This window comes from Lepisosteus oculatus, chromosome 8 (assembly GCF_040954835.1).
Source record: "Lepisosteus oculatus isolate fLepOcu1 chromosome 8, fLepOcu1.hap2, whole genome shotgun sequence".
NCBI lineage: Eukaryota > Metazoa > Chordata > Actinopteri > Semionotiformes > Lepisosteidae > Lepisosteus > Lepisosteus oculatus.
The window spans coordinates 14157418-14180998 of NC_090703.1; the positions used below are offsets into that span (position 1 = coordinate 14157418).

At 36.9% G+C, this 23581-nt stretch overlaps 2 protein-coding genes across 4 annotated transcripts in view; both read right to left on the reverse strand.

Annotated features, from left to right (window-relative positions):
- Window positions 1-773: 773 nt before the first annotated feature.
- Window positions 774-10024, reverse strand: LOC102682977 (zinc finger protein 729). 2 transcript variants are annotated; one of them, XM_015350658.2, is made up of 2 exons: window positions 9931-10024; window positions 774-8480 (listed from the first exon to the last, which is right to left on the reverse strand). In XM_015350658.2, the coding sequence occupies exon 2, from the start codon at window positions 8235-8237 to the stop codon at window positions 2541-2543; it is 5697 nt and encodes a 1898-aa protein (XP_015206144.2). In that variant the 5' UTR covers window positions 8238-8480; window positions 9931-10024; the 3' UTR covers window positions 774-2540. The 2 variants fall into 2 exon arrangements, with proteins under 2 accessions (XP_015206144.2, XP_015206146.2); XM_015350660.2 differs by lacking the exon at window positions 9931-10024 and adding an exon at window positions 9405-9869.
- A 5176-nt stretch (window positions 10025-15200) lies between these two features.
- The window catches only part of dph6 (diphthamine biosynthesis 6), a 77841-nt gene continuing 69460 nt past the window's right edge, over window positions 15201-23581 (reverse strand). For both annotated transcript variants that reach the window (XM_015350893.2, XM_015350892.2), the window contains one exon: window positions 15201-17838. In XM_015350893.2, coding sequence (XP_015206379.1) covers window positions 17755-17838 — 84 coding nt within the window. In that variant the 3' untranslated portion in view covers window positions 15201-17754. The remainder of the gene's footprint in view (window positions 17839-23581) is intronic.

Consider the following 23581-nt stretch of genomic DNA (forward strand, 5'->3'; position numbering starts at 1 on the left):
TGTTTAGAGAGAACTAGCTGTCTAAGAACAGTCTTGTAATTTGGCATTTCAGAAGATCTGTGACATTACAGTTAACATTGAGCAAAATAATAGTTACAGTATGATACTTTTGAAAACCTTCTTCCAGTCCTGTTGGTTAGGGGTAGCTAATGTGGTTAGCTAATGGTTCTGTAATTGTGTTTTACATGTTAAAACAAAATACTAATACCAATATATTTCACTGTGCAACCAAATCACATATTTCTATTAAATAATAACCAAGTTTGTTTCTTACTAGCATTCAATGCTGCCACAACAACACTTTACTCACCTGTAAAAATAACTACCTTCTTCACTGCTTCATAAACACTTTATTTGTGTAGTCGAATGCAGTGATTATGATATTGACTTCTCCTTATTCTGGAGCTTTGACCAGCTGAGGACTAAAGCAAGAACAGTTCTAACAATATGAATAACGCAACTGAATCATTTGATGTCATGTCTTACACCTTATTGATCTGACTTTAATACTGTAAATAGAATGCAACAACAAAAACAAATACCCAATGTTCAATTTCTTTTCCTCTATTAAATCTGCAAATATAGATCAGAAATCTGCAATACAGACAAGAATGTTTCTTTTTGTCTTCTGGATGTGTACATCTACAGATAGCAATACAACACTTTATTATATATTTTAAAGAAGGAATGATAACATTTTGTGAAATAATATACATTTAATGAAGATAAGCATCTAGAAAAAGATAAACCAACTTTTAAAACCACACATGATAAAGGTTTGTGCAATATTTATTGTACTACAAAAACATTAAATAAGTATTGTGCAATATGTTAATTTTGAACTTAGTTAATGGGATTCACATTTTTGGATTAAATGTAACTTCATAGGAAAGGATTGCACTACACTGACAGGTGCAGAGGTTAGGCTGTTGAATGCAGCTACTGCTTGGCACTGTGGGAGTGGAGCGGTGGCACTGTGGCTGGAAGGTTGCTGGTTCAAATCCTACGGCTGGCAGAGGAATCCTACTCCGTTGGGCCCCTGAGCAAGGCCCTTAACCCCAACTGCTCCAGGGGCACTGTACAATGGCTGACCCTGCGCTCTGACCCCAAGCTTCTCTCCCTGTCTGTGTATCTGTGTCTCATGGAGAGAAAACTGGGGTATGCAAAAAGACCAATTCCTAATGCAAGAAATTGTATATGGCCAATAAAGTGATCTTATCTTATTCCAGAACTCTGAACAACAGAGGATTTGGAGCAGAGACAGTATTTTAAGTGATGATAACAAACCTGAATGAAATACTGCCATGTCATTCACCTGTCTGGTCCAACTTGAATCTACACAACATAACTCTTAAAAAACAGTCGAAACACCCATCACTCAATGTTTCATTTATTCTATTAAATCTGCAGAACACAGATTTGAAATTGAGCAATTCTGTAGACCATAATTTCTGGATTTTATGCAGATAATGATTATAGATGTAATGAAATGTACAGTGGTATTGATTCTAAGAGGAGAAGGATTGCATTTGTCAGAGCTAATAGGCCTACATGTTAATTTAAAAAATATAATTCCATAGTTAAATCTATAACATAAATGAAATATATATCAAACATCAAATGTAAGACAAATATTGTTTTGTAATCAACAAATGGTACACCTTTATGTAAGCTTTATTTTGTACAATAAAAAAAACTATCATTTGTGCAAAACAAACTTCAGCTTTGAGTGCAGTTTCATGTTTGTTTAAAAAGCAACAAAATTATTTTCAGAAAAAGAATGGACTACAATGCACTTATACATGTATGAATACACCATATAAAATGGAAAGTGACATGCAGCTGTTTAAATATAACTTTAAAAAACTGCAGATATATTGCTACAATTCTTTCCTTAGTTTGAGACAATGACTATTGCATTTTAAATAAAAGAAATTCCAAAGATCTATAAATAAAAACTCACAACATAAAATAAAGTAAATAATTAGATATAATCACACATATTTTATGTAAGGGCATGCATTTAAAAGTCTCAAAAGTATGAACCACAAAGTACTTCAATATTATTTAAATTATGTTCAGGTACTCTTCCAGTATAAAAAAATAATACAATATAAAAGACAGGAATACCATTATATTGCTGATCATCATATGAGTCGCAAGAGGGCTACTTTCAAAGATGCAGGACACAAAAATGCAATGACGACTTGAAAATAAAAAACAAATGCATTAGCCTTATTAAAACAAGTATACATGCCTTTTCTACGTTGTAAAACCTGATAAATGTAAACAAGATCGAAAAATGACGAACACTCAATTCACCCTCATGCTTTTTGAGAAATACCAAAAAGTTATGTCTTCTTCTTTTCCACAGCCTCAGTCCCAGACTGTTCTGGGGTCAGCTTCCAAAAAGTTATGTAAACTACTTTAAACAAAAACAGCAACTGATCTTTTTGCACATATATCAGTAACTCAATAACATTGTCTTTTACATTTTTACAAAAAAAAAACTGTTTGGATCCGGGTCATGTCAGGTTTTTCTACTTGAAGTGAGTAAGCTGATGTGTTTTTAAATGGCAAGACTGGGTAAAAGTCTTCCTGCATACAGAACACTCAAATGGTCTTTGTCCTGTATGAATTACATAGTGTCTTTTGAGTTTAGAGGGAGAATCAAAGCTTTTGAAGCATATAGCACATTGATAAAGGCTCCTGCTTGTACTTTTTGCTTGGGTCTGATTTTTAAAAGTGCACTTGTGCACTTGAAGCTTCCTTTCTGTTCCAAAATAACGATTGCATTCCATGCACTTGAAAAGTCCACTCGGACTGGAGGAACTCCAGTATCCATTAGTATAATCAGACTCTGAGGCCGTATCAAGTTCAGGCAGATCATCCCCTGATCTCTCAACTGCTACCTGATTCGTATTATATTGTGGACAGGTTTTAGAATCGGCTTCAAGCTGCCATGACTGATGCATATTCTGGCCCTGATGATCCTCACTGAAGTCATTGTTTGTTACCTCCTGCTGAAGGGAATCTGAGCCACCAAACTGTTTTGCATGAATTCGCTGATGAACTTTGAGATGTGCAGCCTGTCTAAATGACTTATTACACACAGAACACTCAAAGGGCTTCTCCCCAGCATGAATTAAGTAATGCCTTTCAAGTTTTGAAGGGGAGGAAAAACATTTGAGACATTCAGAACACTTATGCTTCTTCTCTTTCTGTTTCAATCCATCTTCTACTTTTGCAGATGAGTCTGTGGCACATTCTTCCAGTATTTCGTCTGATACTGTATCATTAGCTTCTTGTGCTGGATCCAAACTGCCATTAACAGTTAAGCACTGGTTAGTGTTCTGTCCATGTGGTTCTGAAACACAGTCTGCCTGCTCTTCTAGACCTTTTATGTTTTCCTGAATAGCTCCAGATGCACACCATGGTATTTCATAAGTCAGCTTTTCAGAAGGGGGGTGATTCTCTGATTGATTCTGAAGACTGCAGGGATGTTCTTTCTCAAAATCACTTTGCGTCTTATCACAGAATTTCCACTCTGAATGGGTGTGCTGGTGATTCTGAAGGTGACAAAGCTGCCTAAATGACTTTTCACACATGTAACATTTAAAAGGTTTCAGACCAGTGTGAATAAGGAAGTGCCTTTTGAGTTTGGAAGGGGAATTAAAACTCTTTGGGCATACTGAGCACTGATATTCCTTCCTTTGACAACCTTTCCCTTGGCTTGATTCAGGGAGATTTGTCTGGGGCATATTACAACTCTCTTCTTCAGAAAGACATGTGCTGTATTCACCCATTGTGCTTTGTGGTGGATTATGTGGAACTGCTGGCTCAGCTAGGTTTAGCTTTTGTTCTTGCAGGACAAGGGACAGAGAAGACACAGCAAACTGATCATCATAAAGAGATACTCCCTGTGCACTCTGGTTGTGCTCCTGGTTTACATTACTTTCATAAGAATGTTTTAATGCTCTTAACTTCTTAAGGGTATGTTGATGGGTTTTTAAATGAGATGGTTGCCTAAATGAATTTGAACAAATGTAACACATGAAAGGCTTCTGTGCAGTATGAATTAAATGATGCCTGTCTTGTTGAGAAGGTGCTTCAAAGCATTTTAAGCATCTGGTGCATTGATAAATCCTTTTACTGTCATGAACACTTTCTCCATTTTCAGCCTCATGATTCTGCATGTTAAGAGCCAGTGAATCCGCAGTAAAACTGCTCTCTACTTCTTTATTCTCTGGTGTTCCACTGCCATCGACAGCATAACTTTCTTGTTTCAAAACATCAGACCGTAATGTGTCTGTATGTTGTTTCTGTTTCTTGTCTTGGGAGACACTGGCATGGGACAAAATGCTAGGGGAAAGGTGTCCTTGAGGACTGTGGTCTCCATGGTGCAGTGGCTGACTAATGGACTTTTTAAGACCATTGTGACTTTGTTGGTGTCTTTTTAAATGAGTCAGCTGTCTAAATTTCCTTTCACAAACATAGCATTCAAAAGGTTTCTGCCCTGTATGTGAAAGATAATGCCTTTGAAGTTTGGAAGGACAATCAAAACTCTTGTGACACAAGCAGCACTGATGGATACGCTTTTTGACATTTTTTCCTTCTGTGCGTCCAGTATTTTGATGCCCTAGTGACGTCTGATCTTGCATCAGACATTTCTTTTGCACTGGTGTTCCGTTTGTGTCCGTCACTAAATCAACATAGTTATCCAGGATGGGCTTCTCAGATTCTAAGTGTGCAGAGGATTCAGTGAGTTGGACTCCATCGTGTGTTTTTCCAGCTCCACTAAAGAAAGCCGCCGGTGCAGTGTTAGACACACTGTGTAACAGAGGTGGTCTCTTCTGGGTGTGGTTCTGCTTTATGTCTGCCACCCTCCTGAGAGAAATAAGCCTCCTGTGTTGCAAGTTGCTTTTCATAGTTTTTATATCTCTGTGAGTGCGGTAGTGGGCTTTTAAATGGGATGACTGTCTGAAGGCCCTCCGGCAAATATGGCACTCAAAAGGCCTCTGTCCAGTATGAATGAGATAATGCCTCTCTAGTTGTGAGGGTGCACTAAAGCATTTTAAACATTTAGAGCACTGATAGACTCTTCTGCTGACATCTGCATTGTCACTGTTTTCAGAAATGTAGGTGTGGTTCGCCTGATACACTTCTTCGGTAAAAGCATCCTCATCTATAGTATGTTCAGCGATTTTACTGAATTCCACTAAATTTGTGTCTTCTTGTGACTGCGGAGCATTATCATGATTAGGCTGACTTTGAGATGTTTTCTCATTTCCCTGGGACTGATCCTGACTGCTCAATCTGTTCGCATTAAGAAATTTCTGCTGCTGAAAGGCACTTTTGAAAGCCCTCCATTTGTTGTGGGTACGCTGATGTACTTTTAAGTGTATGGCTTGCCTGAATTCTTTACCACATGCAAAGCATCGAAATGGCTTCTGCCCAGTATGGGTCAAGTAATGCCTTTGAAGTTTGGAAGGGCAATCAAAGCATTTTAAACACATCAAACACGGATGTGTCCTGTGGTTTTTAATCTTGTCCGAGCCCAGAGTATGTTCCTCAGGCAAGCTTTCTGTTGAAATTGAGATCCGTGTTTCGGGCTGATCGAAACTTTCACTGCTGCTAAAAATGTTTTCTTGAGCATTCGCTATATTCATATCCGAATCAATTTCAGGAGGCTGCGACTCTTCCAGTTCACTTTGTTCAAGAGGGTTTTGCTCCAAAGAGGCATCTAAATTCAAAGCAGTCTCTGCAATCAAACTTCCACTTCTAATTTGCTGAGGGGTAGAAGGGTCACGGTCAATGTTTGTCTCTTCCTGCTGCAAATGTTCAAGTCTGATGTGGGTGCGTTTATGGAATTTTAAATGTTCAAGCTGTCTAAATGTCTTGCCACATGCTTTACAATCAAAAGGTCTTTGCCCTGTATGAATTAAAAAGTGTCTCTGGAGTTTATAAGGTGATGTAAAATATTTTGAGCACATAGCACACTGATGGAGTTTCCTGTTAAGTGTTTGGTGTTCACTTTTAGTATAATCAATTGTTTGTTGTAACAGATTATTTGAAATTGTCTCCTCAGGTGCTACAGTGTCTGCAGCCTCTTCATCCTTGTTGTCATGCCAGTGTTCGTATGGCTCTTCTGGTTTCACAACAATATTAAGTTGAAGCTGTTTAGCCTGTTGTAGGGCATTCTCTTCGCAGGGCTGGAAAGATCTTTGCTGCACGTTGTCCGTGTCCCCAGATGGATGTTGCCTGTGGTGGCCATCAGTTAAAGCAGAATCCTGAACAGTCCCCGAGTCTTGTCCCAGGAATACATAATTAGAATCATCCACTTTTCTGTGCTTTGCCTGATGTTTTTTCAAATGAGCTGCTTGTCTAAATGTTACACCACAGATTGGGCATTTGAATGGCCGTAATCCTGTGTGAATCAGGTAGTGGCGCTCAAGTTTTGAAGCAAATTTAAAAGACTTCAAGCAGATGCTGCACTGATTGCGAACATATCCGTTTTCATGGACAGATTTCTCATCTAATGCAGTGAAATTAAGGAGCTGTTTTGTTTCCGTTTTGAGATCATGTATAGGTGAAGGCGCTGTGAGATCTTCTTCACTATTTGAAGATTTGTTGTTGGACTCATGCGCAGGAGTGATATTAACAGAACAATTCAGTTGGGACGGTGGATATGAGCTCATAGGCTTGTGCTCTTTGGGGCTACAGAGTTGTGCTGGAACCAAAAAAGATTCATCACAATTTGAAAGCAGATGTTTACTATGGCTTTCATCTTGGTCATCAAATTCACCTGTCTCACCAAACGCCTCCTCTTGCAGAATATTATCAAAGTCTCTGCCATTTCTGTGGGTTTCTTGATGAACTTTTAAATGTGCCAGTTGTCTAAAGGTCTTTCCGCATTCCCAGCAATCAAAGGGCCTCAGATCAGTGTGAATAAGATAATGCCTCCTTAGTTTAGAAGGGGAACTAAAGCATTTCAGACAAACTGAACACAGATGATTCCTCTTCTGTTCACCATTAGCAGACAAACACTGACTTTTCTGTTCAGAATCAAGGCATTTTTCGGGTAATTCACATTTTGTCACACTCTTATTAAAAGCCATTTGATCTAAATGACTAGACTCACACATTACATTACTGGCACTTTTAGGTATGTGTAAATTACTTAAATGCTGTTCTTCGGTAGTGTAAGACTGTGCAGAGTTACACTCATTCTCTACACTCATCACACGAATCTCATTCAGTGCGTTGTCTTCAAATTGCAACTCATTGTCACCATTATCAAAGTTCCTATTTCTAAATACTTCATTTTGAAATGAATGCAGAGGAGAATTAGACTTTGAATGGGTTTGTGAATGGAGTTTTAAATGTACCATTTGCCTGAATGTCTTTCCACAAATGGAACACTGAAAGGGTTTCTGTCCAGTATGAATAAGAAAGTGTCTCTGTAGCTTATAAGGGGAATTAAAAGATTTTAAGCATACAGTACACTGGTGGATTTTTTTGGTATCTGGGATAGTTTCTGTCACAAAAGAAGAGTTCACCTGATGTTCCTGAAGTATTTGCTTTGTTGCAGACTGTCTGTCAACCAGCAGCCACTCAGGAGAGTTTCTACTATCCGTGCTGTTCAAGTTGAGTCCAGGTTGTTCAGTGGGTTTTGAGTCTCCAAAGTCAGGCTGTTCTGGCTCATCTTTATCATCTTTCTGGGAAATAGCACATAACTCAACATGACTGCTGCTTGCATAACTGCACTGGGAACCATCTTGGGTGGCTTGATATGGTTTTGTTTCAAATGATTGCTCTCTATTTGCAAAATCCATCAGTTGGAAGCTATTTTTAAAAGGTCTCCATTTTTTATGGGTTTCCTGGTGCTTCTTTAAATGTATGGATTGTCTGAATCCTTTTCCACACACAGAACAGGTAAAAGGCTTTTGTCCAGTGTGGATTAGATAATGCCGCTCAAGTTTTGAGGCAAATTTAAAAGATTTAGAGCAAACAGAGCACTGATGATTCATTAAAACGCTTTTGGCATTTTCAATGTCTTGATGTTCCCCTTCTGTTTTAACACATCTCTTAATAGGTGCAGTAGGAATGGAAAGACGTGACTCTGCACTTGAGTGGTAAATTTCAAAACCACTGCCCATCTCGGGCAATGGCTGTTCCTCCATCTTCTCAAATGCCAGTGGATGAGAAATCATTTCAAAAGAAATTCCACCTGTCATGTGCAGTACGTTTCTGGGATGTCATGCTTTTTATGGGAACTTTCATATTCTCCTTGTCTCCCACAGGCCCTTTTGAAAGGTAATGGTGCTTGGTTCTCTTGCTCCCGTTAAATTATTCAAATCCAGTCTTTGCCTTGAGGATTAAGATTTGTAAACGTGGTGGGCTTTCTGTTCCATGGTGTCCTTGATGAGGCCAAAGCCTGCAGTCTTTGTCTTAGGAACAAACTATTTTGACTGTCAAACCTGCACAAAAAGTGAAAAAGATCATTTTAAAATCTAAATGTACATTACTAATGACACCTACAAAAGTAAGATTGGTGCAATACAAAAATAATAATAATGTTCCAAGTATTTCTCATCACTTAGCATTCTGCATTGGCATTAAAAACAGACCGTCCTGGATATAGTCTATAACTGATGCAAAAAGCAAGTCTTTTCAGTTAAGACAAGCCACACTTGTGAAAAAAACAGAAGTTCTACCTCCAAACGTAGTTATATTATGAGGCAAACAAAGGCTATATTTAAATATTAAAATATAGCCTTTTGCTTTAACTAAAAAGATTTAAATTGAACAGACACAAAATTAACCAGAACTGTGGCTTCTAACCATAAAGGAAATCCAGTAACACATGGGCATAGTAGCATCCTGTTGATAAAAAGCTGTGGCCTAGAACCCATTTGAGGTAATGTAAGTTTAAAAACAAATGTACATTCAGGATACATAGAACATGTAAAGCCAAAAAAGAATTGAGATCCAGATATGCCAAAATCCTAAAGTAAGATGTAAAAAACGTGCAGTTCCCTTGCTAGGCATCTGGAAATATCCCGTTGTTCTTATAGGTTTTAAAATATCTGACGCAACTCTGATCATAAACCTTTGAATATTTCTTGTATATGTACAACACGTTTTCAAAGATCAGATATTTCGATTTGGCGTTTTGGAATTGGAATTAAAAAAAAACAAACTGAGTCTGTGTTACTATAACGGATAAAATTACCAGCACATCCTACTTCGTTTCCTACAGTCTTCCCCCGAAAAAAAAGCATACGAATGTAACTGATGGGAATGCAAATAAATTCAAACCCGTTTCTTCCACACTTCTACTTTTGTAAATCTTAGAAGCAGGTAGAGCAGAGCACCGGTAGTAGAAAGCTTAAGAATCTTACCTTAAAGTCGGAAATTGATCATCCTTAAGCTAACATACTCATTCTGCCAAGAGGAGTTCGACAGCGCCTCCTGCTATTACGGCTAGAGACGTTTTGAATTCTAAAGCATGACACGAAAGACAACTCTAATACATCAGTTTTTTTATTTTTTTACGAACTTAACATTGTCGGGAAATGAGCAGAAATTCTGGACACAAGATTCCTTCGTTACAGAAGAAGTCAAAAGAAACACACCCTAGTCTTGCGGTTTGCAAAGGGGATCATGGGAATCGATCAGCCTACTCACAAAGCAGGAGTAATCCAGGAGTCAGTTTTGTGGTGACTGTTTTTTAGTTTCATCATCACCAACATCCAAAATAAATAAAAAAAACACACGTTCCAGCCCTGGTTAAATGTTACGTAGCACACAATGAAAACATTAATAAATAAAATAAACCACTGGGTCGAATTGGTAAGATTAAAAATAGCAGCACACTAATTAATGTATGATGTGACGTAAAGAAAAAATATATCCATTACAACTCACCTGACTGCAACAAAGAACAACTATAACCATGAACTATAGGAGAACCATCGCTTTTTTTCTTAATATCACACAAACATCAGAGCTGACAACACAAAGTCCGCTCTCAAACAACGTGGGGGAAACACGGCTTCTACACATTAGTTCCTACCTCAGGATGTCTAATTAAACTAAATATGTTTAATTAAAGCCCATGAAAGCGCACAACGACGTGATGTTCATCAATGAACCAATAATATTTCCACGCTTTGAATGAAAGATGAAATTTAAATTAAATTAAATTCCAATACACTTAACTGAATCTACGTGTATTTAGAACTGTAAACTACACAGATTGCGACAAACCAAATGCAGATACCCTTCTTTTTTGAGTTAATTCAAGACTTAAACGTTTAAAAAGAACTAACGTCGCTAAAGGTATTTAAATTTAAAAGTATACTTTCTCCATGTTAATATTTAATAAGCACATTGATGTTTGTCTTACACCCCATATCCATTTATTCCTTGGTACAGAACAACATTCCCTTATTATTTTATTTTCCCTAAAACGACACTCTACTAAGGCAGCAAATAAATAAGTAGTTATATTATAACTATAAACTATATGTATAATGTAACGCGTCACCACGCTGGCAAGCCGACTCGTACAACCTGTAATGTCGGCCTTATGCGTTACAATAACATAAAACGGTGTGTTATTAATAAACCAAAGAATAATTCCCTATTACTCATTTTAAAAACTGCAGTTTTTATCCCAGTCTTGAAGGGGAGTCCTGTGTGCCACGTTTTCTCAGGAAAATGTAAAAGAAATTGGGCATTTAAAACCAAAAAGGGAAAAAAATACAAATTGTTTGAATGTGACGAGTTTATACTGTACTAGACCGTGGGCCCCTGGAGGTAGGTGATAGGGCTGCAGCGCGAAATAAAAGAACCTCAGGCTCAGTGAATTAGTTATACCTCTAACGCTATTGTATTTTTTTTAATTATTGTTTCTGTTTTATAGTTTTAGTTAGAATTGTTAATGATATACTATTTAATAAGTGATACTGTTTAGAGACTCTTGTCTTGTACTACGGTGTGTATTTGACTGTTCTTCCTATGTGCTGTGTATTATTGTATGGTATAAAGTTGGGAGCTAGGTTTGACCATTTAAATTAAATGAAAGTATTCCTTTTTTACTTCCTTATTGTTTAGAACATATACAAGCACTTCAAAGTGTAAGGAGGAATATACCCATGCCTCCAATAGTGGCTGCTACAAAGTATTGTGGGGCATCATGGGGCAGTGAGAGCACCAGTAGGTTTCACAGTACTCTGCCCCAAAGCCCTAAGAGCTCCAAATGACACCTGGGAGTCCTGGGCATTGCTTCAGAGAGGGCTGAATGAGTCTGGAGCTGTGAGAGAGTCGTTGGGCTTCCCAGCATTTTGACCAGAGGTAGAAATTGACAGGGCCATCTTCTCAGCTTCCTGGTGTTAAAGGGAAAACAAATTAGAATCTGTGAAACACCCAGAGAGCAGTTTCAGAACCTGTGAGTGTTTCTACCACTTGGCAGAGAAGGAGAATGAGCCCCCTGTGGATCCTCTCCAGAATCTCAGCCAAAGAATGAAAGCAGTACCAAGGTGGGCAAGAATTCCCCAGGCCAGGGAATTAAAATCAGTCACCGAAGGCACTGGAAAAACTGAGACTTGCTGTTAACTCTCTTCATTCAGGTCACTTTACCTGAGGCACTTCTTGTAGAGGGCAGAGTCTCCACAGGAAAAGATGACAAAGTTGTGGGAGAGCCAGTTCTTAGGTTTTTGTATTCCTTTTTAACTACTGTTCCTGTTTTTGCTCATTACATTGCTGTTTGTATACTTGGTCCAGTTTCTTACAGGCCTGGAATGTACTACAACAGGACAGGGGTCTCCAGCCCTCCAGAAGAGCTCTGACCCAGTTACTTGTATAAGCCACCTGTTCCTAAAGAACAAGAACTGTATATGTTGTTGATGAATTGAGCAAGTACGAAAACCCCTTTTGTAGGGCTGAAGGGCCCTACAAAATCCCATTTGGTCCCAAATGATCTTTAAATTTCACAAATATCCTTCTTAATCAATCACAACACAATTATTTCGGTATGAAATTCACCATACTTCAGTGAAGATTCCAAGGCTCTTGAAAAACAGTGTGTAGCAAGGTTTTTCACACTGATCCTGGAAAACACCTGGTCAACAAGTGTTACACATCACACCAAATCACCTGTTTCTGGAGACTGGGAACATTTTTAATTTCTCACAATGAAGTCCATCTGGTGCTCTATTAAGGGAAAAGTCCTACTAATTTCTATTCCAAATAATTTCTAACTGAATTTAACAAATCACCTAAATTTACACTTAAATTGTTCAAAGTATTAGGATTTGATGATTAAATAGCTGTTTATAAAAAAAACCTGCTGAATTGGAACAGGACTGGAAATGTCTGGTGTATAGTCATAGGAGATTGTAGGGTACAACCATTGTGATTCTATAGTTAAATAAAGTAATGCAACCAGTTTTTACATAATATTCCAAGACCGTAAAGAACATGTCACTGACTGTAAAAATGTATTAGTCTGGATTTTAATAAAGGTAAAGGTCTTGTTTTTTAAGGGAAAACTTTTGGGATAAATGGCTTGTAATATTCAATGTAGTTTAACAGACTGTATTGTACTTGTCCCATATTACTAATTGTCAGTAACAAAAAACATAGAAGGTACTTCCATGGTTGTTGGCCTACAATGCCCATCTTTTTCAGTCATTGCTTTGATCCAGTCAACACTTAGCTCACACCTGTCATTAAGGAAACACTTAGTTACAGATGAATCACTGCACTGACTGTATAAAAATCTATCAGTTACTATAATTATATTAATTCCTTTCCTTAAAATAGAGTTTTAACTTTAACATTTGATTTACTTTTGCATTTATGAATCTGTAGTATTTCTATGACAAAATATACAGAAAACAAGTGAGTTTAAAGTGTATGAGATCTTGAATTAATAGAACATAATGGGACAAAGGTTAACAATAAGGTCGTGATGTTCTACTGTATGACACTGCACTCAATTTGACAACAATATCTGATGTCATAACAATAAATTATCCTCCACAGATACACTGTGTTGTGCAAGACTGTACTTTAGGCACACCAAACCTCCTTGAAATTTAGCTACTATTATTTTTAGGTTCAGCTTCACCACAAATGCATAAATGTTTTTCACATGATGGATGCTGTGGCGCCAAAACGATCCTATATGGATAAAGTGCTTAGAAAATGAATGTATGGAAGCTTAGTCCTGGGTTTAAATGAGGATACAACACGAAGTCAGCAGGACTATTATACACCCTGTACACTTGAGGGCAGCATACTCCACCGAATAGGGTGAACATTCCTTTGCAACGTTATTGCCTGTCGGTGACTCTCCATAATACAAGGCGTGACTGAATTTTCTTCAGGCTAGAAAAATCTAAAAATTATAAATGTACAAGTATTTTCGTTTTAGAAAATGAAAAAAAGTCAGCATTAAGTAAATGAAAATCATTATTAGCAACAACTATATCAATGATGTATTTCTTAAAGACGCAAACGGCATTTATTGTTGCAGGAGGAAATACCTTCTGGTAACTACAGTCATGATGGAACACTGACCACACTCCCGCTACAAGAGAGCCTGAAGAAAAGCTCTTTCTGTCTGTACAGCCGTCACTGTATTCTGCTGTGCCCGAAGTCTATACAGAGGTTAAAAATGACAAGTCCAGAGTTCGCCTAGGGAGAGATTCTCTGAAGTGCATGGAAAGGACATGCTAGCAATCAGAATAAAAAGACAATGGTGTGTAGGTCTTTTTCAGTTTCATAAAATATATATGATAAATTTAAAAAAATCTTTAAAACATTTCTATAAGGTGACTGTTTAGTACTAACAGGAATATAATTTTATTATATAATATATCCTTATCAGGCAAGTTTAATTTAAAGATTTAATGATTATTTCATAGCTACTTCTTGGTGACATACTTATAAAGTACTGTTTAATATGCATTATCTTTCAGGATGTTTTCTAGCTAGTTTTTCACCCAAAGGACCCAAAGGAGCAATAGATTTTGGATCACAATTTTGATAAAAATATTCAAAATTTACTTTATGTACTGTAATGACATAAAATACTTCTGAAATGTCTTTCTCATAGACCACTTAGAAGCTACAGCATCTGCTGTGCCACACATATACAGTACTATATCAATTTAAATGATCTCTCTTTAAGTTCAGGCTTGCTTTATTTGTGGAGCAGTTGCTAATATCTGACTTTTTTTTATTAGTATTCATATACATAACAGTTCTGTTTACATGATAATAGCACCATTTAAATTTAATTCAACAGCCATTATTTGTGACAGCAAAGCACATCTCATTCTGACCGCAGGAACAACTAAAGGACATGTGAGGCAGAACTTCAAGAGGACATTGTTCAAGTCAGATTTTATTACCTAATTATGGATAAGGACATTGCACCAGTGTTAACAGCCATGCTCCTGTGGAGAGTGCTTTGGGATTTTCTAAGTGGGAAGGATACCACAGCTAATTGTCTCAGCTAAAACCAGCACCTCCTAATACACGGCGCAACTTGTGACCACACTAGGGCATTGGGTCAGGATTCTTGATCCAGAGTAACACTGTCACTTACTGGTATACACACTGAGGCTAACCAAAACTTAACAATGTGTCACACTGCAGTTCTGTCAGGTCATGCAAGTGAAATGTGCACCAAATAATACCATATTGTATTGTGTTGAAAGTCAATACCTTAAAAACAATCACTTCGGTCACTTGGTTTTTGACTTGGTAATTTCAAGGAAAGCAATCTTGTGGACATCTATTGGCTCTAGTCATGAATATCTCAAAGCCAATTTAAAAAAAAACAGACTAATAGCAGTGTCTTGATCAATAACCTGCTAAGATACTATGTTTTCAAGCGCAAAAGAGACAATGACTTAAGTAATAATGCATTTCAATTGCATTTTTCAAGACATGGAAAAAAACGTGATAAAAAAGTAAATAGTGGTGTTTTCTTTTGCTCTAAATGAGGAAGCCTGGCCTGCAGCTGTGTATTTAGCAGTCCATTCTTATTTACCAGACAGAATTTTAATCAATATGGAATGTACAAGCCTTTAATCTTTTGAGGTGCCTGGTGCTGAATGCCCAGTACTAGATAATAATACCTTTCAGCCTAGTGGAGCATAAAACAGAACAACCCAAAAATGTAAGCAGGTAAAGGTATTTATTTACCATAGAAAGCCTCCATCTGGCCATTTAGATTTGTATCAGATGATTAGCACAAAACAATCCCACTGAACTGCCACTGGACCAAAACTCATGGGCCTTCTACAATCATAATGGTATTAATGTAATGCAACAAAACATCCAAGGGTAACATAGAACCCATATGTGCAACTGCACAGTCAAAGATGGCAACAGACAGCTTTATTTCTGCCTTAAATACTCTGGCCATACAACACAATGAAACCCCCTCATGTCAATGATACCTGCTGTTGACCTCAGTGTGAGGAACAGTAAATGATCAATGTCCTGTTGCCGGGAGGATGTTTCCAATAGGAGCTTGCTGCCATTTTTACTAGTCTCTCCACTTTGAGCAAGTGGAAGGCAGAACAGTATACTTTTGATGTTTAAATGAGAACAATCCATATATGTTTCATCCATCCATTCACTTTCTAACCATTTCGTCCAATGCAGGGTTGTAGAGAAACAGGAGCCTATTTCTGTGAGCAAAGGGCACAAGGTAGGGTACAAGCTGGATGGGTCCCCAGTCCATTGCAGGGAGACACACACATATTCACATTCATACCAGGTCATTTTCCCAGAAGCTAATTAACCTACCAACAGTCTTTAGAATGTGGGAAGAAACTGGAGGACCAAGAGGAAGCTCACACAAACATGGGGAGAACATACAAACTCCACACAGATCGCACCCCATGTCCAGAACTTAACCCCAGCTACTGCACCCCATTATATTTTCATTCGTATTAAAGTTTTTTTTGCCACCTAAGAAGCCTTTCAACCTAAATATTTTTTTTTTAATACACAGTTCACATGAAATGCACAGTCAACATTGTTTAATAACTGCTTACACCTCTGAACACTCCACTCAAAGCGCTTTACAGGTAATGGGGACTCACCACCACCAGTGTGCAGCTCCACCTGGATGCGGCAGAATGCTCACCACACATCAGCTCTCAGTGGGCTGGAGAGCAGAGTAATGAAGCCAATTCACAGAGGGGGACTGTTAGGAGGCCATGATTGATAAAGGCCGATGCCAGGATGCCGGGGTTACACCCCTACTCTTTTCGAGAAACACCCTGGGATTTATAATGACCACAGAGTCAGGACCTCGGTTTTACGTGTTATCCGAAGGATGGCACCTGTTTACAGTATAGTGTCCCCGTCACTACACTGGGGCATTAGGACCCACATGAGCCGCAGGGTTAGCGCCCCCTGCTGGCCCCACTAATGCCTCTTCCAGCAGCAACCTTAGTTTTTCCCAGGAGGTCTCCCATCCAGGTACTGACCAGGCTCACACCTGCTTAGCTTCAGTGGGCTGCCAGTTGTGAGTTGCAGAGTGCTATGGCTGCTGGCGATATCACTCTGCCTTTAATTTCAGAACTGGATGTACTGGATCCACTCCTGTGAAAACCACAATTTATTTTCTGAGAAAACATATACAGTACATTTAACACAGCACAGGTGAAATACACATCACTTCTGTATTTATTTTTTGATGTTACAAAATGCAATTCATAGTGCATTTTTACAAAATAAAAAATAATTAATTAGAATTAGAATAAAATGGTTATATGTACACACTCTCATCAGTGGAATGGTAGTGGCAATTGTGTAAGGCGACGTTTTGCTTCATAACAATATTCTTTGGTGGGTTGACTTTTTGGAAAGTCTGGAGTTAATTTTTAAAGTTAATATCCAGTTTTGATATGTATCATGCACCGATCCCTAATTTGCAAGTTAATTCAACATGTACTGTAAGTTATGTTTTCTTTTAAAAAACGTACAACATTCCACAACCAATTATTTTTTACATTAATGTAAAATAATATATTGCATATGCAAAATAATGTTTCCACGGTTCTCAGTTCAGGAGTGTGACAGAGCATGGCATGTGACATCCTTCTCAATGTTTTTGAGTTCAGTAGCTGCATAGAGAGATCTATAACATTTCTCTTTACCAGTTTTGAGAGAGCCAAAGCCACCGTGGTTTTTATAGAGTTCCAATCATGGTCAGAAAACTGGTGAAAGCAGGACTTAAACCAGATGTGTCTCTTCTTTAAGTTTCAACTTATACAACAGGGAATGGGCAGTTAATATGGTCAGCCAGAAAGCACAGCCCCACTGTTCATTTCCAGAAACCTAACAAATCTACTACTTTTATTAAAAGAAATATAAAAGAGATGCATTTAGATAGAACAGCCAGATATACCAAACTCTGTTTGCTGTAGTACATTTTGAGACACGAAGACACAAAACTGACAGTGAGGTAAATCAAGGTGTAGAGAGAAAAGAACCTTTTTCCGGAGCCATGTTTGCAGTTATGAATCCAATTGACACTACAGACTGCTTAGTAGTGCAAAAGGAAAAGGAGGAGACGCAAGACTGAAGTTCATGATACATTTTCCGGTTGTTGACTAAACTAAGGACAAAACCGAATGATCTGAAGTGAAAAACAATGTAACAGTTTATGCGCTGTTGTTCACTATTGGCTTAGCCAGCAGGAAAACTGTAGGACTCTCAAGTCTTGCAAATCATCGACTGGTACAAAAACCATTGCAGGGTTCCTCTGGTCCAAATGATGCTTGAGGGATTCTCCAAATCCTATGGAAACAAACAGTAATCCTTTACAATAAATAAAGCAGTATAATGTATATTCTTAAGGGATTAATGCATGTTAGCAATCTTATTTTGATTTAACTGATTTAACTTTTCTTCTGCTGAGTTCCAATGATGCTGACTAAAGCTGCACATGTCTTCAAGAAATTCAAGAAGTGGATTTCAAAACATTTTAATAGCAGGCACTATTTTAAACCAGGATACAATTTACTTCAATACAGTATAAGCTCAATCAGATAGTTTAAGTACCTGTAGATCATAACTGCATATCATTATTTTGTTATTCAATTTACTTACCAGTACACTAATGCGAAAACTTCACTTGTTTGTTCAATGCTGTTGAGGTACATTTAAATTAAAACAAGATCAATCTTCTGATTGGAGTTTAAAGTCTCTACAGAACCTAAAAGCTACCACACGTTGGATTATATTAGGATCCAAACCATGGATTAGGATCGCTCAGTCCCAGAAGATGTGCCCTGTGGTCAGTGTAGCACTTAACCCTTCGACCACATTTGACATGACTGTTCACAAATTATTGATGTCCTCAAATCCCTGGCAGATTGTAGCCAGACATTTAGCTCCCTGAAGTCAAAGCATATGGTCACTAACGGCTGGACTTAAAAAACAAAACATGTGCTCTGCCAAGATTGATCCAGAAGCATGCATATGTTGGAAGGTGACTGAAGTGGACTCAGCATTGTTAATACATGATTAGCTGCTTGTTATTGGATCACTTGAATTGATCAAAATGTAGTTTCTCTGCACATTTTAATTAATGTAATGTGGTACAAACATTCAGATTAATTGGGAGGTGGGGGTGGAAGTTAAATAGAAGATGTCTCAAAGTGCATTGACTATTCTAGTGTGGTCACGTGATAGAATTAAAATGTACTTGTAGTTAAACATTTTAAACAACCTGTTTTTGTGTGTATGCTAATCAAATAATGTTCATTAGTGTGCTGTTGGGAAGATGGGAAACAGAGATCATGGTAAGCCACTCTTCGTGCCTTCCAAAATGAGAGCTTAACAGTAGGATCAGAAAGATACCCAATTAAGTATTTTTAAACTTGCGTGTTTTCAGGGCTAAATAAATTGTGAAAAAGATATTTACTAAAAGAACGGGGTTAATTAATGTGCTCTTATAGCCAACTTCACCCACAGTGCTATTCTGAATTTGCACACATCAATCGAAAGAGAGATGCACATGTTAGAAAAAGAAAAGGCAAGACCTGTTATGTTGTTAAACTTAACTCTTTGGTGAATCCCATTTTAATAACAATGCTGAGGAGTAATATTTCCTTTTGTGTATTTATTGGTTGTGGGATTCATTAAAATATAATCAGTGTGATTTTCTTTTTTTACTTCCTAAGCAAATAAAAAAAAGGTCTAAAGCCTTAAATCAAATACACTAATTAGCATGTCTTAGCAATCACATCTTATAGAAATACTGAAAAGGACCTTTCCATTTATTTAAAGAAAATGTCTTCTCCTTTCTCTGCCTAAAAGTCACCTCAAGATGTATGACTCTCATGAGATCAGCAGTTGACAGCAGGCCAGAAAAGATGCAAATCACATAAAATAACAGCCTAATTACAAAACAATGCTCCGTCATCACACTTTGGAAAATAATTTTTGGCACAAAGAATGCATTTTCGTTTTTATTTATAAACCGTGACCAATAATCTGGCGCTAATTTGAGTACTGGGCAACACCATGTTTAGCCCCATGAGAAGGAACACAAACATGGCCATGCCAGATGCTGTGGTTTTCTAATGTGGATACCCATCTAAAAAAAAAAAAAAAAGTGGTCAGAGACCATCGCACGAATCCTAAAAGCAATCACATTAGCAATGGGATGGAACTAAACCATCAACCCAAGGGTACAATTGATTCTTCTGCTTCAAATGATAAAACAGTACTCCATGAAATATTCTGGCAAATTTTTCATCATCAGGACTGTAAGTGCAACAATTCTCTTGTTAAGTTTAATACTAAGTACTATTTTTAAACATTATTTTAGGACTGGTATTCTTAAAAAAGAGAAAGGAATTTTGTTCGAGACTGGAGATGCCTGCTGGGTTTTGTGAGCTTTAAGTATGGTAAAAGCCTAAAGCACAGTAGTGTTTTTTGCTAGAATGAATCTCAAACTGTTTCAAATTAACCGATAAACAACTGCATAATTAGCAGCCATCAGATCATGAAAATTGTTCATTTAGGCAGAGGTGGCAGAACAAAATGCCAGAAAGGCAAAATACAGGCAATGTTGTTAATTTCAACAGGGAAGTGGAAACCATCCCACTGAAATTTGCACTTTTAAATTCCCCTTCAAGCACTTTAAACATACTGTGTGAAGCTAGCCATTAAAATAGCAGAATAACAAAAAAAGCAATAGATTAATTAACCTAATTTCAAATATGAACAATATACATGAAACGTCTGAGAAAAATCTTGAGTATTTTATATTGAAATATTTCACATATATTTATTGCTCTTTGATGTAACTCTCATTTATTCTTTCTATAAATATACTCACTGTGCAGATACATATATAGATCAATAAGTACAGTATATACTGTGGATCACAGATCTCAGTTTGGATTTAACAAGCAAATTATTAAGATAAGCATAGCCTTTTTATAAACCCAAAAACTATTTTAAGTACTGTATTTTGAAGAAACTGCTTAACAATTTTCCAAGACTAAATATCATTAGAATACCCTTTAAAACCATCATCATCAACTGTTTTTTTCACATCGTCTTGCATGAACCCTAATGAGTGTGTATTGGCTGTCCCCAGCACATCCTTGCAAAGGCATCTCTGTAATTCCTCTCCTGAGGATAGTCTGTGGCCAGGGCTGGATTGTAATGATACAGACCAGGATTACAGAGCACACCATGTAACACAATTAGTGTGTTCTTCCCATACAGTAGCTGAATTGTATATTTGCTTAAGTTATTTTAAAGTACTTCTGCTAACCTACTGTAGAGCATGATCCTGTTTTTCTGATAAAAGGGGACCCATTTGTGATGCTCAAGTGGTGTTTCTGCCAGGCAGGAAAAGCAGAGTCCCTCCTGCTTTTTCAATTGCCTACTGGCCTCAGGGTCTAGTATTGTTTCCAGCTGCTACCCTCAGGGATCACTCTTCATTCTCACCTTGCCCAGAGAAAAAACTAGTCATTCACCATGAGAATAGAACTGCACCGTGTTATACTGGCCATTTACAGTTTCTTCAAAAGGCTTTAGCTCAAGCCAGTAATTTAGACAAACGTTTGTATGTACTGTACGAGTTTATTTACTGCATGTTAATATGCAGAACTCATAGTAATCTAACATGTCTTTCTAGTCGTACTGTATATACAATAGCTGTCCCTTAAAATGTTAGAACAGGAAGGCCTAACAAGGATTTCTAGTTTTTTTATAGTTTATGATGTAGAAGTAGACTTTATGTCCTTAATTCATTGTTCTAAAATACTGAAAGAAGTTTTAGAATTCAGTCTGATTAGCTTAAATGGGCTAAAGCCAAAGAGTTTATGTGGAAGAGTAAAACCATTAACCATTCTTCATGACAGGCAACTTTTGTCACAAAAAACATATAATATTTTTAAGCAGTTACATAACAAAAGGGAGACCATACAGTACATGACAATAAAGTATAAAGTATATGGTCTTTCATGTATACGGTCATTATTTGTGTAACTTTGTTACATGTGCACTACAGTAAGTCACCCCCCAAGTGACTGGGCACAGTTAATAAAGAGATTTAACCTATTGCATGTCAAGTCAGGTGAGAATAAAGGAACACAAAAAGGAACCAGTATGTCTTAACTGATGGCATGAGCATAATGAATATTTTGTCTATTCAATAAAATGTCAGTGCACCTGCCGCAAAATGATTTGGTCCTTTTTCAAATAATAAAAATGTGATTGTGGTACAGTACAGTAGTTTTACAGTACATGATAAGTTTATTTAAACTATTTTCTTCAAAGCTGAGGACAATGGAATCCAGTAGCGCTACAAACAGCTCTTCATCAACCTTTGTAGGCAAAGATGGGGATGTTTTTACACTATAAAGACAAAAAATTCCCTTCGTACTGGATCACAGTTTGGTTCCTAGTTTGCAGTTTTTAGTCAAAGAAGCAAACAGTGCCTCACAACTATTTATTGCTTATTCACCTGGGGACAGTTTGTTTTTTCTTTAAAAAAAACAGTACTTGAACGTTTTAGCTAGAGCTCAAAAACAACATCCATAATATTTTAAAAGATTTCTGCACTTACTGTATACAGAATATGTATTTAAGTAATGTATCAAAAGACCTCAGTCTCTCATACATAAATGACATTAGATAATGAACAGACTGTCAAAACTAAATGTCTACCTATCAGCTTAAATCCATGAGACAATAAAGTTTAGACATCTAGAAATATGTTGCCCATTTTCAATATGGTTTGCCTTTCTAAAGGGTATGCTTTATTCCTTGTGACTTTTTTGATAATGCCAGTGTGTTACTTCTCATTATCCATCGTTGACGTTTCTGAAGAATTATCCACTGAGTAAAAGCTCTGACCCATAAACAAAGCCAGTGGCATCAATTGAGGGCATAGCAGCTTTTTGCTGAGAAAAGGTAACAAATTCCAGTTCAATGGTAAGTTAATATACAATTTTAAGTGTTCAGTAAAAAAATGCATTGTAAAATCCTGTCATACAAAAACAGAGATGTTTTTTTCTTTTTTCTTTGGTTTATTTAAGTTGAGAGAAAAATGTTTTGTTTTTTTTTTCTTTTCAAAGCTTGGTTTTACATGTGTTATTTCTTTTAGCTGTGTAAGAACTGAATTTCTGTTGCTTAGATATCTAAATGCTACATATCTTTTTAAAATTAAAACAACTGCAGTATATTTAATGTTCCCCATTTTTTTATTTAAATCATTTTGAAATATTAATATAATTTTACACATATACAAAATTTGGCTTTCAATTTATTCTGCCAACAAAATAAATTATTTTAAAATGAGACCTAATTAGTAAGTGGTGCTTTAAAATGTTAGTCACATTGTGATTTAGAATACACCACCTACACACATTTTGAGTTAGCTTGGAAGTTAATGATCTGGCATGAAATGAAACATTTTTGAAGCAAAACAGTATGTGTTAACACACCCAACAAATTGCTAGGATTATATGTTTGTGGAACTGAAAAACATAATAGAGTATATGTGGAAGTTACCTTTTAATTACAGTTAAGTATTGTCTTTTAGAAAATCTGTTTCAAATTAGTTTATACACATTTAGGACAAGTGTGACCACAACAATGAAAACTGGGATAGTTTCCAATTGTTGTAAACAGTAGAACTCCAAGAGTGTAAGTCCTAGCCTTTGAAAAGGGACAGAAATCAGGACTAAGATCAGAATTACAGCATCTAATACTTATTATTAATATCCACAGTTGACTTTACAGTCATTTTACAGTACTGTGAATGACTAATTTTACAAAGTTTTTTTTTCAGGCTTTAAATAGATTTGAAATCCAAGGTTTAAAGCAAGCTTAGAAAGACTTATAGTGTGGTGTGGAATGTTATGCTAAAAATGCAATACAATTGAAAGGAACAAGACACCCACATCTTTTTAGAGATGCTTGGATAAAAATTATCCTTTACTGTTTTGAAATGTAGTTAGGAACCTAGCATAATCTGCATGATTACATAATGGTTGCTTATTACAAGATTTCA

Bases quoted from the DNA above. Each gene is read 5' to 3' on its own strand.
- LOC102682977 (XM_015350658.2), bottom strand. From the start codon at position 8,237: ATGACAGGTGGAATTTCTTTTGAAATGATTTCTCATCCACTGGCATTT.